Consider the following 18,716-nt stretch of genomic DNA (forward strand, 5'->3'; position numbering starts at 1 on the left):
GTTACAGAGCTTGGTGCTTGGCCAAGACCCCAGGTTTCCCAACTCCCAGGTACTACCCCTTCCATTTCACTAAACTCTTTGGGCTTATTTATAAACCACTATTTTCATCACCAGCACAATAGCATCTTACTTAACTTAACTTTTCCATCAAATGATTCAAGGTGATACTTATTCACTCTAAAAAACTTAAGTATACATATGATTAACCAACAGCTTTTTTTTTCCTCTACTATTTACTTCTCCTTAATCCTTTTTGAAAAATGGTGGACAAAGACAAAAAGGGAATCATATATATACACAGATACATTTTATGCACAACTAAGGGAATCGGCTATACATACATTTATATTAAGCATTAATGAGACCTGGGTAAATATTCAGAAATTTGACTGAGCAAAACTACAGTACATAGCAAGTTTACTTCTCTCAAATTTCTAGGCCAATAAATTAATTAAGTGCCTAAGAAAACAACATGGATCACTGCTATATTCTCTAATGTGTGGATTTTTGTTCTTACGTATAATACCGTTTCTAGCCCTTTTTTCTTTTGTAGTTTATTCACTTTCTTCTATGCGGATCTCCTTCCATCTCGATTTTCAGATAAGGTTTTTAGTCTGTAACCTATACTCCTTGAAACCCCCTACCACTGAAGTTAGGGGATAAAATTCCAATTTAGAATAGGTTTTGCCTTCTACTTTTAGGAAAAAGAGAAGCAAATCACCCAGAACAAACTAAGATTGCTTAGGATTTGTAAAAATTCAATATATTCCTTTACAACTTCATCATACTGCTCTACAGTAATGTATGTGTACTGTATGTTACATTATCTCATATATTTTAGAATAACTCTTAAAAGATCATCTAACTCCAAAAATAAAGATGACTTTTTACAGTACTTCCTAAACTATAAAACTGGCTTAGAAATGTACCAAAAAATTTTAATAATGAATTGGGTGGGGAGAGAAATTCTATCCTGGTTATAACTTTATTTCAGTCCCATCCTTAGCATATGTCTAGTGGGAAGCACATTTCATTGGGAATGAGAAGACAAGGCCCCACTCTCACCCTGCCACACCCACTTTCATGAGAGCCAATACTGAGAATGTGCCTTATCCTCAATGAACTTATTTCCTCATCTGTGCAGTGGGCAGAATACCTCCACTGCCTCCATCACAGGGGTGTCAAGAGGAGACATGAGATAATTTGTGTTAAAAGAAGGAAATTCACAGGTATTTCATATCTTTTGTCTCACTTAATATACACAAAAACCCTACAAAGAAGTACTATCGAATGTTGTTCTTTATTTTACAGATGAGGAAATCTTTAAAAATCTGAAAAATTGGATTTTTTGAAGACCCTAAAAATCAAAATACCTTGCTAAAGGTCACAAAGCTGCCATCAGTTGTCTGATCTCAAGTTCATATTTTTTTTCACTAGACTAGGTCATGCTGTCACCCTACTTTGTAGTGTACTAACATATACTGATGTCTTACTATGAAAGCATTTCTAGAGCACCTAAGAGTGTGCTAAGAGAGGAAGGTTGCATTGTGGCAGGGGAGAACAGTGGTTAAGAGCTAGATTGCTTAGGTTCAAATTCCAGGCCTGCCCCATACTACCTAAATTAACCTTAAGTATGTTTACTTAAATTCTCTGTGTCATAGATTTCTTACCTGTAAAATTAGGCTAATAATAGTACTTACTCATATCATAGTTGCTATGGTTTGAATATGCCCCCCTAATTTTATATGTTAGAAACTTAATCCCCAAATTCACATATTGATAGAATTTGTAGGTAGGGTCCTTGGCAGGGATTAATGAGTAGATAAGATCATCAGGGTACAGCCTCCACAATGGGACTGGTGGCTTTACAAGAAGAGGAGAAAGACCTGAGCTGGACATGCATACTCTTGTTCTCACCATATGATGTCCTCCACCATCTTAACAAGACCCTCACCAGATGCAGCCCCTCCACCTTGGACTTCCCAGCCTCCAGAAGTATAAGACGTTTTTTTCTTTATAAATTACTCAGTCTGTGGTATTCTGTTATAGCAACAAAAAATGGACTAAGACAATAGACTGTGATGAGGATAAATGAGTTAATAAGTGTAGAGTCTTAAGAATGGTGCTTGGCATTTAGTAAACACTATAACTATTAGGTGTTACATTATTTTTATTTCTTATCATACAGACATTTAGAAATGTATGAAATGACTGCATCTCACAAAGATATTATAAAATAATTTGGGTAGAAAGACACAGCGATCTAAAGTAAGCCTTGAACTATAAGGTACTAAATCAGGTGGATCTTACGAGGGATGCAAAAGGTCTTAGAGGAGCATCAGCTCAGAACAGGCTGTGTCTGTGAGCCATGCTGGGGTCAGGAGCAGCTGAGAGGAATGGGAAGCTCAGGCCAAGCTAGAGCTGATTTAAAATGATAGACATATGTGGTTTATAACATGATACATGTGATAGAATATGAGAAATATATGGGTACTATTGATATCAGGGACCTGGAAAAACAACTGCCTCTGCTGGCAAATGGTGGAATTGCTTGCTTATTTCTTCTTTCTCAGTGTTTCTGAAAAACCCACCCAAATTCATTTCATGAAATAATCACCCAAACAGGAGCTTGTCTGCAACTGCCTGAAGTGAAATCAGGGCCATTTTCTATATCACTTGTGATAAATGGGAAACTTTTCATTTAAATACGTAAAGGATGTATGTGAATTACTGGTGTCCCCGCCCCAACCCTCCATGTCTCTTCTTTTCCTTAAAAATATCTGGGAGAGGTTATCATTAAGGGAAGAGTTAAGTGGATGATATCACTCAAACTCTTGTAGATAATGAAAGATTAACTTATATAGCTTTTTAGTTTCAGTTCCTTGACATGTTCCCACTGAAGACAAATTCTAAAAGTTGAGATGGAATCCAGTATCTTCTGCTAATTTTTACCACTTGTCATAATTTTTGTGACAAGTTACTATTATGATTAAAAAAAAGTTAGTCAAAGTCGTGTAACAAATTAAAGATTAAGATTTCAGTGTGTGATTTACATTTAAAACCATACATTTTAAGATTTTTATGTTTTCTAATTCTATTCTCTTATACTTTAGCATTATTTCTAGTATATACAGAAATGGAACAATGATTAGTGAATACGTTCACAGAGAAAACACAGGAAATACATGGAAGCAAAAGTTACTATCATCCTTGTTCACCCTATAAATATGTATCTTTTGAAAACTCTTTTAGCCTCTAAGGGAAAAGGTTGCATGTGCTAACTGTCCAGCACAGAACAGGTAATCAATAAATGTTTGATAAATTCTATTTAACAGTCATATAGGTTTTGATACAATGTAGAAAATTAGAAAACTCAACTTCTGTTCCCTTTAATTTTCTTAAGAGTATAAAAACTTATTTTTTTCTGTAAGTTTTTATTATCTTCCACTGAAAGTTTTCTCTAATGGTTTATTTTTACAATGGCATTATTAAGATTGACATATCATAATTTTCATCATTTTAAAGTGTACAATTCAGTGATTTTTTTTAATCTATTCACAAGGATCCACGATCAGCAGCAGTATCTAATTCTAGCACATTTTCATCATTTTCAAAAAAGAATCCCATACCATCAGGTGATCACTTCCCATTTCTCTGTCTCCCAAGCCCTTGTTAACTACTAACCTACTCGCTGTCTCTATGGATTTGCCTATTCAGGACCTTTCACAAAAATGAGATTATATAATGTGTAATCTTGTGTGACTGGCTTCTTTCACTTGGCATGTTTTCAAGGTTCATCCATATTGTAGTACTTATTAGTACTTTATTTCTTTTCATGAGGACGCCTAGTTTTTAAATTCCTTAAGAATCTCAGAAAACATATGCAAACAATGATAACTTTCAATGATAAGGATTTGAGATTTCAAGGATATACTCAAGAAAATTTCTAGTATTTGAATAGACTGATAAGAAAACACTCTAACCTTCCTAGGACACTATATGCAGGACATTTCTTTTTAAAAATTTGACTTAGATGACCTATTAGTGACACAAGTATAAAATAAACTCAGAAACTTCCTTCATACCATAGTAATCATTATTAAGATGACCACTAGGCCGGGCATGGTGGCTCACGCCTGAAAATACAGCACTTTGGGAGGTCGAGGCAGAGGATTACTTGAAGTCAAGAGTTCAAGACCAGCCTGGCCAACATGCAGCAACCCTATCTCTACTAAAAATAGAAAAATCAGCCAGGCACGGTGGTGTGTGCCTCTAATCCCAGCTACTTGGGAGGCTGAAGCATGAGAATTGCTTGACCCTGGGAGGCGGGGCTTGCAGTGAGCTGAGATTGTGCCACTGCACTCCAGCCTGGGTGACAGAGAGAAATCCTATCTCAAAGAAAAAAAAAGAAAGAAAGAAAGAAAGAAAAAGAAAAAAAAGATGACCACCATTGTCAGTAAGTTTTTTTTTGTTGTTTTTTTCCTCTTTCTTCATGAGACTTTAATTAAATGAAATAGGTCTTTTTAGACAAAGTCCTTTTCTCTTTTCCAGTTTTGCTAACTGTTTGCTTATTCTACACTAACTTTTCTCTGTATGCTTTCTGGATAAGGAGATTAAGTCCATACTGGATTTGCTGAGACTGACACCGAAGATACTGACACCAGTGACATTTCCTTAACCTTACTCCTCTCAGAGACACCAACTAATCCCATTTGATCAGACACCTGACAGTGCTGGCCTTCCCAGGAAGCAGCAGCAAATGCTTGGATGTTTGCTGTTTGTTGTGAAGTCAGGCTCTGAGTGTTGGGATCTGTTTTGCTCTAAATAACTCAAAAGCCTTATTTTCCTTTAAGGATAGTATGAGGCTGTTTATTGTTAATCCTGTCAGAGGGATCCCTTTGAATTAATAAAGATGGCTCATCAACAATTCAGATAAGTCACTGCCAGGTCTTCCTTTTGGTTCTCAAGTGATTTAGGGGAAAGGCACACCATGTTTAAAGATGCCCATACCTGCCTCTCCCCACACACACCCTCAGCCAATACACACAATCCCAGGAGTTGCCAGAGGAGGAGAAAAGACTAGGATGAAAGCTGATCTTGGATCTCCTCCCTTAATTACAAATTGTCTTCCACCTTTGCATGATTAGATGTTACAGGTGACTGGGTCTTTTTTGAGACAGAGTCTCACTCTGTCTCCCAGGCTGGGACAGTGTTGATAATCCCTTAATATAGCCTTGAATTTATCTTATGTCTTACATCTTACAAAACACATTTAGGTATAGTACATTTATTTAGGGATTCAAAATGTATTTAATTCATCTCACAAGTCTGGCCCAGGCAGAGACCAAATCACCAGCAGGAACACAAGAGGCTGCTGTCAATTCTGGTTTTCTTGTGATGACCTTGGATTACATCAAAGCCCAAATACACATTGCCTTTGATGTTACAATATTATTAACTACACAGTTTTTATTGTCTTACTTTACTGTACCTTAGCATTAGCTCCACTACTTTGTGTGGCTTTGTATAAGTTATAGAACTTCTTGCTTCCTAGTGTAAAATGGAAATCATATTCACACCTCATGAAATTATTATGAATAATAAATAAAATACTTGCTACTGTACCTGGCACCCAGTGATACATGAAAGCTATTAACTAAATTAGTTAGAATTTTGTGTTTTTTCAACCTCATATTTCAGTGGGAGCTGAACAGAGCCTCAAGGTCTTCTGACCAACCGCTCTCTGGGGTGCTTTGCTGGGGGATGCTAGACACTTTCTGAGGAGCATCCCAGACCAACCATGGATTTCTGGGCCCTTCCTTCCCATCCTGGGACATCTCACCCTCCATTTCTTGGCTGTAAAGAGATGTTCAATCCAGCATGTCTGATGGGCACATCACTGGCCTTTTGGTTGGGACATTATTATTTGTGTGAGACTGCCCCATTCATTGAAGGAGGCTAAGCCATCCTGGCCCTCTCTCATTACATGCCAACCACCACTGTGACAACCAAAAATTCCTCTACAAATTTCCAAATCTTTTAAGGCAGATGATGCTCCTTTTTCCTCCATTGAAAACCAGTGGCTCTGGCCAGACTCCACAAAGGTCATCAGCAAGGAGAAGTGCATCACACCAGGGGGCAACGTGCTGCTCCTGTCCGTTCTTTTCTTTCTGTGACTGGAGTCAGCCACAGCCTGTAATTTCAGTTTCCCGATTTCCCCTTCATATGTGTCATAATTCACCTTAAACACTACTGCCATCATTCTACCCACTCAAAGACCTGCAATAAGTAACTCCCTCTACCTGCAGGATCAAGGCCAGTGCCCACAGCCCAGGCTGGCATTCACTGAGCCTCTTCCCCACTGGGCTGGACTCTCATAATTCATCTCCAGTCTCATTTCACACCTGCATCTGCGCTTCAGCTTCCTTTTCTTGGAGCTGATCCCCATTTCTATATTTCCATCACAGCCTGGCTTTGCAACGTTTTCCTACCAATTATCGGTCCATACTGATCTTCTATCTGAATTTGTTTTCTTAGAACTTCTTGCTTAAGTTTGGAAGACGGCCAGTAAATGATCATGCCTGTGTCCAAAGGGGCTAACACTTGTGTAATCCTTCAGTGCTATGAACCCTAACCCCTGCACTCTAGGTACCCCTTTGCCCTTTCTGTATATTCTTCAAACCACCAGAGGAAGAAGAGCAATATTTTTTTCACTGCCATGGAAGAACTGTAGTGCTTAAGAAGGGGACCAGGGTTCATCTGAGCAGATCCAAATGCACTGTCTGATGACAAGGAGAGTAGACAAATTGCTGGAACATTTAGCAGAGGATCAGTCTGGGGCATGGCAGCCCCTAGCTGTTATTTTCACTGAATGTGGGAAATAACAATTCTGCAGCTAATGAATAAATTCTCTTTTAAGGTGCAAATGAATAAAGTGAGCGTTGCCAACTCCTACCTTAATAGAACTTTATTTCACACAACTTCAAAATAGGATTTTTTAGGGTCATTTAAAAATGTTTCTCAGAGCAACAACTCTAGAGCAACACTCCAGGTGTCAGGGCACATATTCAAGGAGAAAAAGTGAAAAACCTTCCAATTTCTATGATTTATTTGATTGGCTTTCTTATTGTCTCAATGTCATTAATTAATGGTTTCTTAAAGGTTGACTTTCTCATACTGACAAACACTACCGCAAACAATGTAATTCATTCTGAGAAGCCACATCCCTTCTAGGTGTACTTTAGAGGGCTACTTTGGTGCCATCGACCTGACCTGCATCACGCTTTACAGGGGAACGTGCCTTGCAGTGCCAGGATCCCCTCCTGGATGCAAGCAGTGACAACCACCACCATGTCTTGAGTCCCTGCCCATGTCTTGTGGGCCAGGCACTGTGTTAAGCAATTTCTGTGGATTATTTCATTCAATCATCACAATGAGAGCATTAGGTTCTATCCACTGGACCCATTATATGGATGATTATGCTGAAACCTAAACAACTTATCAAGAGCACCAGGATAAGCCGCAAGGCCAGTGTGGGACTCCAGCAGTCTGACAGTGTGGTTTACTTTACTATTGTCCCATACGTACTCTATTGTGAAAGGGGGAGGGAAGCTGAAGACTATCTCCATTGCTGTCAGACAAGGTGCTTGGGCAGAGGGCAAGGGCCTGAGATTGGCTGATGTCTCTCTCATTTGGCTAAAATAACTGTAGGCCAGGTGATAAAGGGACTTGCCCTGGACCACATCAGTGATCAATGATACAGCCAAGACAAGAGTCCAGGGTCCAGCACATGTTTCTCCCTTCACTCCACTGTCACTTAGAAATGGCACCTCTTCAAGGTGAGGAACATAGATCCCGCTCCACACTGGAAGATGTCAATGAAGTTCAAATATATAAATGGATATCAGATAAAAATACTTCTTTAAAAAAATGTATGCAAGAGATTCTCCTTCGATGTGGCATTCAGGAAAAGGCAGAAATGAGATTGCATGGCATAATTATAAGAGCAAATCTACGTAAACACGCATCTCCTCCATTCTGCCACCTTACAAAAACTTACTGGTTTTGTTCCTCCTGAAATGTTAATATCACCATGGCAACAAGAATATATTTAATGTAATAGACACATGGCTACTTTCCCATAACTCATATTCCTTTGCTAAGGCTCTCAAATCCCCATTTTCATTCAGGAGGTTTACATAACCCATAAAAGAAAGAAAAGAAGTCTTTGTCTTTAATGCTGTTGAGCCTATACTAGGAGATAAACCTATTAAAAAATATGTACCCATAAGAAAGAAATGTATGTGTGTGTGGTCTCTGTTGGGATGAACATTCAAATGCTAAAAAAAAATGACTGCTGTAAGTGGTTTTTATTTTCTTACTTGTGATTTATTGTATTTTGTTTAAAGCATGATTTGTATAATGAGAGGAAAGTACACAGTCATCCCATGGTATCCATGGGGATCGGTTACAAGACTCCTGAGGATGCCAAAACCCATGGATGCTCAGGTCCCTTATATAAAACAGCATTTGCACATAACCTACACACACTCTCTGTACACTTTAAACGATCTCTAGATTTACAATGAACAATACAATGTAAAAGTCATGTAAATAGTTATTATACTGTTTTAAAATTTGTATTATTATTCTATGTTATATTATTTTTCATTGTTTTTTTTTCCCCCAAATATCTTCCATCCATGGTTGGTTAAAACCATGGATGTGAAATCTAAGAGTATGGAGGGCCAATTGTATTTTAAAGATATGTTTGCAAATGCATCACTACACAAACCAAAGTAGAGTCTCCAAAAGCCCTACACCCTTGAAAAGCCATCAGGAGTTTGCCATACTCCTGATGAGTGAGCCAGGCTCACCTCTTCTCCATGCTCCAGTAGCTGATGTCTTTTCTAGCATCTTCTGGTGGTCATTTTGGGCCTTCACAGCCCAGAGCCTGAGGCTCTGCTTAAAACACTCTTAATTAAACAAAGCTTGGCAACAGACTTTTGTATTAGGCTTAGCCCAATTAGGTTGGGCCTGTCTTCCTAGGCCATCTACAGAGCTGAATGCAAAGTTTCCTTGCTGCTCAAATAAACTTGTCCCTCTGCCTCTGACATTCAACAGTTAGGTTTGGTGCACTGGTCTAAAATTCTATTAGTATCCTGTGAATTTTTCCATTTCCCTTAATGCATCTGAGTTTAGTTTGGAAAGCAACTCCTAGAGCAGGAGAGATTCAAGTTGAAGTAACAGGAATTTTGACAGGCTAGGGAGAGGAAAGCAGGTTTGCACAGGTGCTGGGTGATCAGGAGTGGTGGACGGAAAGACCTAGAAGTGATTTATTCATTCATTTTTGAATTCAATAAATATATACTGAATCCCCCCCAGCACCAGGTACTTGGCTATACTCCAGGTATTCCAAAGTATGTAAGATGACACAGGTTTGTTCTTGGGGAATTCAAAGTCTGCATGTGACATGAAAAAACAGGATGTGGGAGAGAGCTATATTTTATTACATTTTTACTTTAGCCCTCATAGGATTGTTACATGACAATAAGTGTAAAATGCCTAATAAAGAAGCTGGATAAGAAATTACAAGTTAAAAAATCATTATTACTATAAATCTCGCCTGCAGAAGAAAAGAAGGGAATAGACATTTACTGAGCACTTATTTTGTAGCAGGCAGAATTGCTGATGTTTTTACATTCATTGCCTTCTAGCTCAATGAAATGCAGTCGAACATTTTGTTGACTCTATTAATATGTCAAGAAAGGTAGATAGAAAAAAGGCTATCAGGCAGCAAAATCAAATCATCCACTGAAAGACTAAGAGAATTAAGTTCATGTTAAAGTCACTAGCACAAACCAAGCACACGGTAAGCACCTGGGGACCAAAGGAAAACCTAGAGACAGAGGATGACTAGGGCATCTCAACCTTCCAGGGCCTTAGATAGCAAACAGAGTGTGCAAAATGGACAATAGCAGATAAATAAAATTATATTTAAGGCCTAATGTGAGTAGAAGTACAGGCTGTGATGCTCACCTATGGGGTCAGGGACTAACCATCTTCCTTGAGGGAAATGTTGCATTTTCAGGTCATTATGACACTGAAGGGAAGGAAGGCCTAAGATGGATGGTATCACAGCTTTGTTCAAAATCACTTTCTATGATGATGGACATGCGATATATCTGTGCCACTGAATAAGACAGTAACCACTAGCTATTGAGTACTTGAAATGCTCTTGGAAAAAACAAAACAAAACAAAACATTTATTTAAATCAAAGCTAGTTCCCCAAGTTAGTGGCTACTGAAGTAACATAGCCCAGGTATAGAGAAAACAGAGTTTCCTTCCTCACTGGGGCCCAGAGGCGGTTGAGAGGCCTGGACTCTGGCTAGGAGAGATCTGGTAAAGGGGTTCCCACTTAGGGAAAATGAGATAGACCCTGCAACACAATCGTCTCTGGCGACTCAGGAGGGGTCACCAGACGAACTCCAAGGAAGGGGGCACAGCCTGTGGTCTTTGGGGATGCTGTTACAGAGGACCTATCCTTCAGCTTTGCCTTTCTGCTTTCAAATCCTTTCATCAGTTCCTGAGTTTTTAGAAAAGTCCTGTTCAGCATTATAGCCTAGATGTAGTTATGCTTTGGGGACTTACAGGAGAAATTGTATTGTATGGTTTGGCACCTTGGTGCCTGAACAAATTGGTAGAGTAGGGACTGATAAAGTACTAAGCATTCTCACGTTAGTAATAAGTACTGATGGTAGAGTAGATAACTCAAGTCTGAACCTTCAGGTCCAGCTCATAGTAGATGCTCTATAAATATTGCTAAATTGGATTGAATTTAGAAAAGAAATCCCCAGATAATGCTTATCCATGGATACTGTTTTGCTCATGCATGTGCTAAGCCATGTTGGCCTCAGGTTTGGACAGAACATAAGTCTTTTTTAAAAAAAAAATTTCAACTTTTATATTCAGGAGGTATATGTGCAGGTTTGTTACGTGGGTATATTGCATGACACTGAAGTTTGGTGTACAAAAGATCTCATCACCTAGGTTGTGAGCATAGTACCCAATAGGTAGTTTTTCAACTCCCCCACAACAGTAGTCCCCAGTTTCTATGGTTGTCATCTTTATGTCCATGAGTACCCCACATTTAGCTCCCACTAATACATGAGAGCCTGTGGTACTTGGTTTTCTGTTCCTGCACTAATTTGCTTAGGATAATGGCCTCCAGCTGCACCCATGTTGCTGCAAAAAACATGACTTTGTTCCTTTTTCACGGCTGTGTGGTACTCCACAGTGTATATGTACCACATTTTCTTTATCCAGTCCACTGTTGATGGGCACCTAGGTTGATTCTATGTCTTTGCTATCATAAATAGTGCTTCAATGAGCATGTGGATATGTGTCTTTTTGGTAGGACAATTTATTTTCTTCTGAATACATATCCAGTAATGGGATTGCTGGGTTGAGTGGTAGTTTGGTTTAAGTTCTTTGAGAAATCTCCAAACTGCTTTCCAATTTGTGGCTGAACTAATTTACATTCCTACCAAGAGCGTCTAAGTGCAGAAGAGAAGTCTAATACTTTTATTTTTCCACTAACAGGTTTAGTAGTTCAAGTATCTAAAAACATTGCTCTCATTTTATCCAAACATTAAAATACCTTAAATAAAGTAACCTTTTATATGATTTAGTAGGGTTCTGAATGTGGTCCAATACCTATCAAAACCTTGTATAAAATACCCAATATTTGAAAAAGGCAGTCCAATGGACATGTTAACCAGTCATTGATCTGTGCCATACATGCCAAGTTCTTTCCTACAAAACTAGAACATCATAAAGCTAAGTAGCTAGGCCACAGTCTCTCAGCTTCTCTGGGCAAGGTGCCTTGACAGATGGAGATAGAGCAGTCAAAGGCAGTAGGAAGTAGAATTGAGCCTTTTAAAGTATAGTAATTAAATATATTGCTAACTATATAATTCTCTGTTCTTAAGGATTCATAGGATAAAAACAATGTTTGAGTTATTTCGCACAAAAATTGTCTCTATAGGTAACTATAAGATTTCAGTTGTCAAAAATGAAAACTCTATTATCTATGCTTCCCTTTCCACTACATATATCAAAGCTTTTAAGGCCTATATTTATTTTCCATTGTATTTACTGGCTCATTCCTGCTGCTTGGTAACATTTACTTTCTTGGTCCCCCGCTTCACATCTGTATATTTTAATCTGTAAACCACCTGAAATCTTTTTGGAAACAAGTGAGGTGTAGAATCCAAGCACATAAATCCCTGATCCTTTCAGACATCAAAACAAAAAGTGCTAAATGGCATGACTAACAGAAGAATGCTTTATTCAATTATCTTCTCAAAATGGGAAGTTGAATAATAATTTACAAGAGAAAGGCCAATGACAAGAGTGAAGATTAGATTAGGTGGTCCATTATATTTGATGAAAAAATTCAGCCAGCAAAGTATTAATCTATCTTCTTCAATCAATAAAGGGAACTTTGCAGGCATCCACATAATATAATTTGGCCTTTTGTTACTCTAGTGCACAAATGCTCCTTACTGGAATGACAATCAGTAGTAGCTCTGGTATGTTTTAGTTACATTCTCTTTCCCAAGAGAGCTAGAATGATTTGCAAAGAGAGCAAGGGTCATGCATAAATTCAGACAGTGTCAGTGCCATCTCAGCAGACTCAGTTCAAAGAATGAAGAATGCTGACGCTGCATTGCAGCATTCAGCAGCTACTGCATTAACTCCCTGCAGCAGACCCATGAGCCTGAATAGATCTCCAAGGATAATCCAAAAGGAAATATTGACGATGTCAGACAGGATATCTTACATAAACATAGTAAAGTTACAATGCAAAAGTCAAAATTGACATCATAATAAAAATTGAAGGAAAGGTGTTATTAAAACAGTTAAGTATGCTATAAATCAGTTACCAGAACTGCTACTCAGGGGTATACATTCATCACTGACTGGGACCTGCTTTACTGCTGCATAAATTAGTTGGCACTGCAAACGAACAGAGAGAGCAATTCCTTCTATGGTGTACTCCCTTCAGTCACATCGCGTTTGTTTCTGCCTATTATCTGCTTTGGAAATGAATGTCTATTGCATGCAGGAAATGATTCCAGAAGTGTTGTCATACTTGCTCTTCCCCAGCTCTCTTTGCTAGCAGGTGGTCACTCTCTGGGACATTCCCTCAGTCTACGGTGCTATAAAGAACTGCAAGACTTTATCTGCCATACTTCTTTCTTCACTGATTTAAAATTTCCACTCCCTACTGTATTTTGTCACAGGCAGAAAACAGAAATCGCAGCCCCCCAAGACAAAGGGTGCTGGTGTTCTTTAATCTACTTCTAACCACCTCATCCATACCTCTCTCCAAACCTGGCTCTGAAGCATATGATTTGTGGTTACAATTTGCAGCCAATTCTCAGCAAATGAGGCTTAATGATGCTCCCTTTATTGCTCTGACTGGATACAATTTGATCCTGTCTGCATTCAGGGGCAGCTTACTTTCATCTGCTATTTCTGTGACCTTCCTGAGAGAACTATGACCTAGAAAGACCCCATGGAAGCTGGGAAGGGAGAACCCTCTGAAATATGAAAGTGGAGATGCTAGATTATTATATAATAAAATTGCTACAGATTTGGAACCTAAAATGGATTGCTTGAGGCAGCTGGCAGTTGCCTCAGTTTAAGCTCTTTATAAAGAGTTCTCAGGTACCCTAAAGCCAGTCATTAATCACCCACTGCAGAGAGAAGCATAGTTCGTTGGGGAATATGCAACAGCCCAAGCCTCCTATTAAATAAAATCAAATTCCACCACAGCCTTCAGCTCAGAATGCTATTAGACCTCTTTAATTAGGAAAGACTGGGGAAAATGCATTTCTGGATCAGTGAAAAGTCTGAATTTTAACATATTTTAAACAAAAGCACAGTGTAAGTATTTTAAATCATATATGGTAACTCAGGGAGGTTAACAACATGGGTCTGATGTCTCCACTGATTTTTAATCAATAAATAAGCATCTTTTGTAATTACCACGGTCATTGTTTTAATGCAAATGAACACTTTAGAATTACTTGAAAAAGTCTGAAAATACTGTAATATGTCCTCTTAAATTGCTTAAACATTTCTCTAATCCTCTTGTTTTCAGCAACATCAGGACTTTTCTGAGCAAAGGCACAAAGACAAACTTCAAACACCACCCTGACATAAATTTTCTAAATGTCCTAATTAGAAGATGTCACTTAATGAGGTTGTATTATGCTGTGAATTACAGAAAGAAAACCAGAAGAATGCATCTTGAAATGAACTGCAGCTTCAACATTGACACACCCTGTTTATACTTGACTTAAAGAAGGGCTTAACTTTGTCCTTCGAAGTGTCAAACTAGGCCTTGGATCTGCCACATCAAGGATGTAGTTAATGCAATAAGAAAAATTGTGAATCAAATTGACTGATGCTCTCCAGTCATTTAAACTGATGAAGGCTTTCAACAAGCCCATGACAATAGGTTAGGAAAACAGCGTTTCTATTAGTACAGTCTCAGCCCTTATTAATTTTGATAGAACTAATGAATTATAAGAGGAAAAGTAAAATAAACTCCTTTAAGTTACCTAGGGGAGAGAATAGTGGTTAAGAGCTTTGGGGCTGAAATCCTGCCGCTTCCAACCTACTAGCACTGTGATCCTAAAGCAGCTACTTCTTATCTCTAAGCCTAGGTTTCTTCTAATGTAAAATAAGGACAAATTATAACTTTCCTTATATTAGTATATGTGAGATAAAATGCATAGTCTGGCATCTTACAGTCAGGAACGGCTTCAGAAATGATATTATTTTTACTCCCGATGCAACTACCACTGTACTGCTGGCGCTGGCATTATACACTATCTCCCTATCTCATCTAGCTCCATTTCTCTTCTAAGAAGTGAAGCTTCAGCAAAAAATAAGACTTCAAATGCTACGTTCAAAATAACAGTGCTGCTTGATATAGTGTAGATGTATGTCCCCACCCAAATCTCATGTTGAAACGCAGTGCCCCATGTTGGAGGTGCAGCCTGGTGGGAGGTGACTGGATCATGGGGAAGGACTTCTCATGAACAGTTTAGCACCATATGCTTGGTGCTGGCCTCATGATAGTGAAGGAGTTCTCATGAGATCTGGTCACTTAAAAGTGTGCAGCCCCAGTCTTCTTGCTCTCTTGCTCCTGCTCTGGCCATGTGACGTGACTGCCCCTGCTTCGCCTCCTGTCGTCATTCTTAAGTTTCCTGAGGCCTCCACATGAGCTGAGCTGATGCCAGTATCATGCTTCCTGTACAGCCTGCAGAACCAGGAGCCAACTGAATCTCTATTCTTTATAAATTACCCAATCTCAGATACTTCTTTATAGCAATGTGGAAACAGACTAATACACTACTACTGCTGCTATTAGTGATGATACTATGTCAGACACTGGCTGAGTGATTTACATATGCTATCTTTTTCAATTTTCACAGTGACTCAGTGAGGGAGAGGATGAAATTTTATAATTGTTCATTTAATTTCATAATTCACATTATTTCATCTTATAAATGAGGAAACTGATAGACACAGGGAAAAAAGTGAAAGCCAAAGTTTGAACCCAAAGAGTCTCAGTCAGAGTCTAGGCTTTCAGCCACTACTTCATCCTGCCTCCAGCTTCACTTGTACTTCTGACAGTGTTTCTGATGGTAGCTGAACACCAGTTTTTAAATTGAAGGCAGTGCTACCCTATTTGGATGTACAACCTGCTGTGCAGTGGGCCATATGACATTGTAATCCCTTTCTTCAATGGATATGAGCTTATTCAGGTTTCACAACCTTGTTACTCATTACAAAAGTTTGTAGGGCACAGAAGATAAAGGCAAAAGATGGTCTCATTATTTGGGTTCTGTAGTTTAGGCCTCAACCAGATATTCCAGAACATTCCCATTGTAAGGTCAAGACACTGATCTCTAGAGCACTGAGTGCCACCTGACCAATTTCTAAGAGTTTCAGAAGTTTTAACTTAGGGAACCATTTGTTGTCCCCAGCCATGATTTCTTGAATCACATCTTCTATATATGCATTTATATATTTATTTATTATCCATTCCAGCTAGCATTCCTGATCTTGGTTTACCTCTCCTGCTAGGGAACAGGCACACCTACATAAAAGCAAGAACGTACACTAGGATGAGTAGAAATCATAGCCTTCACTGACTGGAAGGACTCTTGGAGGCAATTTGTCCTAACCTTCTCAAGTTAGGGAAAGAGAGTATCAAATCATTTTAAATGCTTTAAAGGCATTACATATCGCTGTGCTCTTACCCTTGCGGTGAAGTCCACAGCAGCCGCTCGGTTTAACAGCAATGTGGCTACATTGATATTTCCATAGTGAGCAGCTATGTGGAGCGGAGTGAAGCCACTCTGTAAAGAAAACATAGCAGACGTTCAATTGATTCCTGCCAGCCCCCTGCCTGACAGGCAAATATCATAACCCTACCCAAATAAAAATGAGGAAGCAAAATATGCTGAGGTCTATGTTCCATTCTGTACTAGGTTTCGATCAGTGCCAATTGCTCACAGGGTTTCTAATAAACCCCAAACATACAGGCAGAAGAATAGCCAGGGAGGAACCAAGGGCGGAGACTGGGCAATTTTAGTAATCCAATAACAGAACTATATAAAAGCCAACATTTCAAGAAATTAAGATAGAGATGAGAAAAATCTTTATAGCTGATAGCTTGATTAGTGCCGCTGTTTTATTACTGATGATAGAATTGTGCATTGAAACTCAAAATTCAGTTAGTTTATATATTTGATATAGATTCAAATTAACCAACAGTAAATGCCAATTTTAATGACAAAAGCAATTTTGGGGGGAAGAGGTACTACCACAAAATTGGTTTTATATAATGGGCAATTGTATTCCATGAAGAATCCACAAATTAAACTCTTTGTTAGCCAATGCCTATTCAATAACACGTTTTTGGATTATTTATACCAAGGTCATTTTACTTCCTTAAAAAATGCTAAAACATGCAGCAATTCACTTAGTCCCCAAAGATTGAAACCTTATAGGAACTAGATGCATTTCTAATTTGTTAGCAAGCTTCTTAGCCATGCTAGCTATCTCACTGAGTCTTGTAGAAGGGTGGGTCATATTGACGCCATTCTGAAATACCTCTCCTTTTGCTGACACCACAGAGGGTAAGTGTCATGCACAACCCTAAAAAACGAGTCCTGGATGAGTAGAATGACAGGGTTGTCTGCAGCTTTAGATATAGCTGATAAACATCTAAAGTATCCAACTCTTCATCTCACACAGCTCTATTGCAATAACCTTAAGAGTCAAGGATTCCTCATTCTTCTCTTTCAAACACCAGGTTCAGCTGCAGAAAGCCCTGGTAATCAAACTACTGCTATCTTATCTGGCACATGCTCCTTTGGGGAGAGGAGGGATTGGGGATAAAGCAGGTATCTAGCCTACAGAAGGCGATGCAAAGAAGAAGGGAGAGACATGAGGCAGCAGCACTAAGTCATGGGAAAATGATGATGCAGATATAGACTACACGTATATGCATATATATATACCTCTGTTGTTCTATTCACCACCATCTAGGTTAACACATTTGGAAGCAAAGAGGAGGAAAAAATGAACGGTTAGTTCACTATTGGTGATATGGATTGCAGAAAGCTCATGACAGCTAAGTAATGAGGATGGAAGCGCTGATGAAAGCACAATAGGCACAGAAAGAAAGCTAGACTGAATGATGGGCTATGCAACGGCCTAGTCCAAATGCCACATTTCCATCAGAGACTTTCAGGTACCACATGTCAAGACGATGGGAATTTTTGGCTGCGGCTCTCTTGCTGCTGGCATGCTCTCCGCAGCTGATCTACGCTCAGTGCCTGGCCTGTCATCTTGGATATCAACCAGAGGTTTGTGTACACTGTCTTTAGCATTTTGTAATTTTTTACCCTGATGTTTGAGCTGAAGTGTTGAATATATTCCAAAACTATATTCAAAGGAAGGAAATCATCACTGCATAGAAATTGACTTCTTTCAAGGTGGCCTCCTTTTAGCACGCATAGGGCCATATCCCCCTCATCCCCCAGCTTCTCATGTGAAGGGAGGCTGTGCCTTCAGTGGCTAGCTCAGACACACATTTTTCCTCCCTTCAATGAAGTTAAAGGCGTGGCATAAGCTTGCCAAGAGGGAGACCGAGTGCTCTTAAAGGTTGCATGTCTAACACTGGAGAGTTGCATGACAGGCCCGTGTTCCTCGTGCCTCACCTTTGATTCCACATCCGCATTGTTGTCATTCTGCAGCAGCAGGGCGGCGGCTTTCGTGTCATCTTTTCGGGCCGCGATATGAAGAGCTGGGAGACGCACTTTTCCTTTGGTGTCATTCTCTAGCAGGAGCGAAACGACTTGGTCGTGACCTTGTTGCAAAGCCACTGCCAATGGTGTGAAGCCATCCTGCAAATAAATGGATGGGTCAAGATTGGCTCCAATGAATATTTTCTTTTTTATTAAATTAAGAAATAAGAAGGCAACCAAGTGACCAAGCATCAGTTTTTGTTTGGGGTTATTAAAACTAACAACATATTCGAATGGACAGAAAAGTGAAAAGATATTTTCAAAAAATATTTATCTATACAATCAAAGTAAAAAACACTAAGAAATTTGTAATAGGT

General features: G+C 39.0%; 1 protein-coding gene across 3 annotated transcripts in view; it reads right to left on the minus strand.

Moving 5' to 3' along the window:
- ANK3 (ankyrin 3) overlaps positions 1 to 18,716 on the minus strand; it is a 707,809-nt gene that overhangs the window by 217,725 nt on the left and 471,368 nt on the right. For all 3 annotated transcript variants that reach the window (XM_030941096.1, XM_010364951.2, XM_010364950.2), the window contains 2 exons: positions 18,313 to 18,498; positions 16,345 to 16,443 (listed from right to left, as the gene is read on the minus strand). In XM_030941096.1, the coding sequence (XP_030796956.1) occupies positions 16,345 to 16,443; positions 18,313 to 18,498 (285 nt within the window). The remainder of the gene's footprint in view (positions 1 to 16,344; positions 16,444 to 18,312; positions 18,499 to 18,716) is intronic.

The sequence above is a fragment of the Rhinopithecus roxellana genome, chromosome 11 (assembly GCF_007565055.1).
Source record: "Rhinopithecus roxellana isolate Shanxi Qingling chromosome 11, ASM756505v1, whole genome shotgun sequence".
NCBI lineage: Eukaryota > Metazoa > Chordata > Mammalia > Primates > Cercopithecidae > Rhinopithecus > Rhinopithecus roxellana.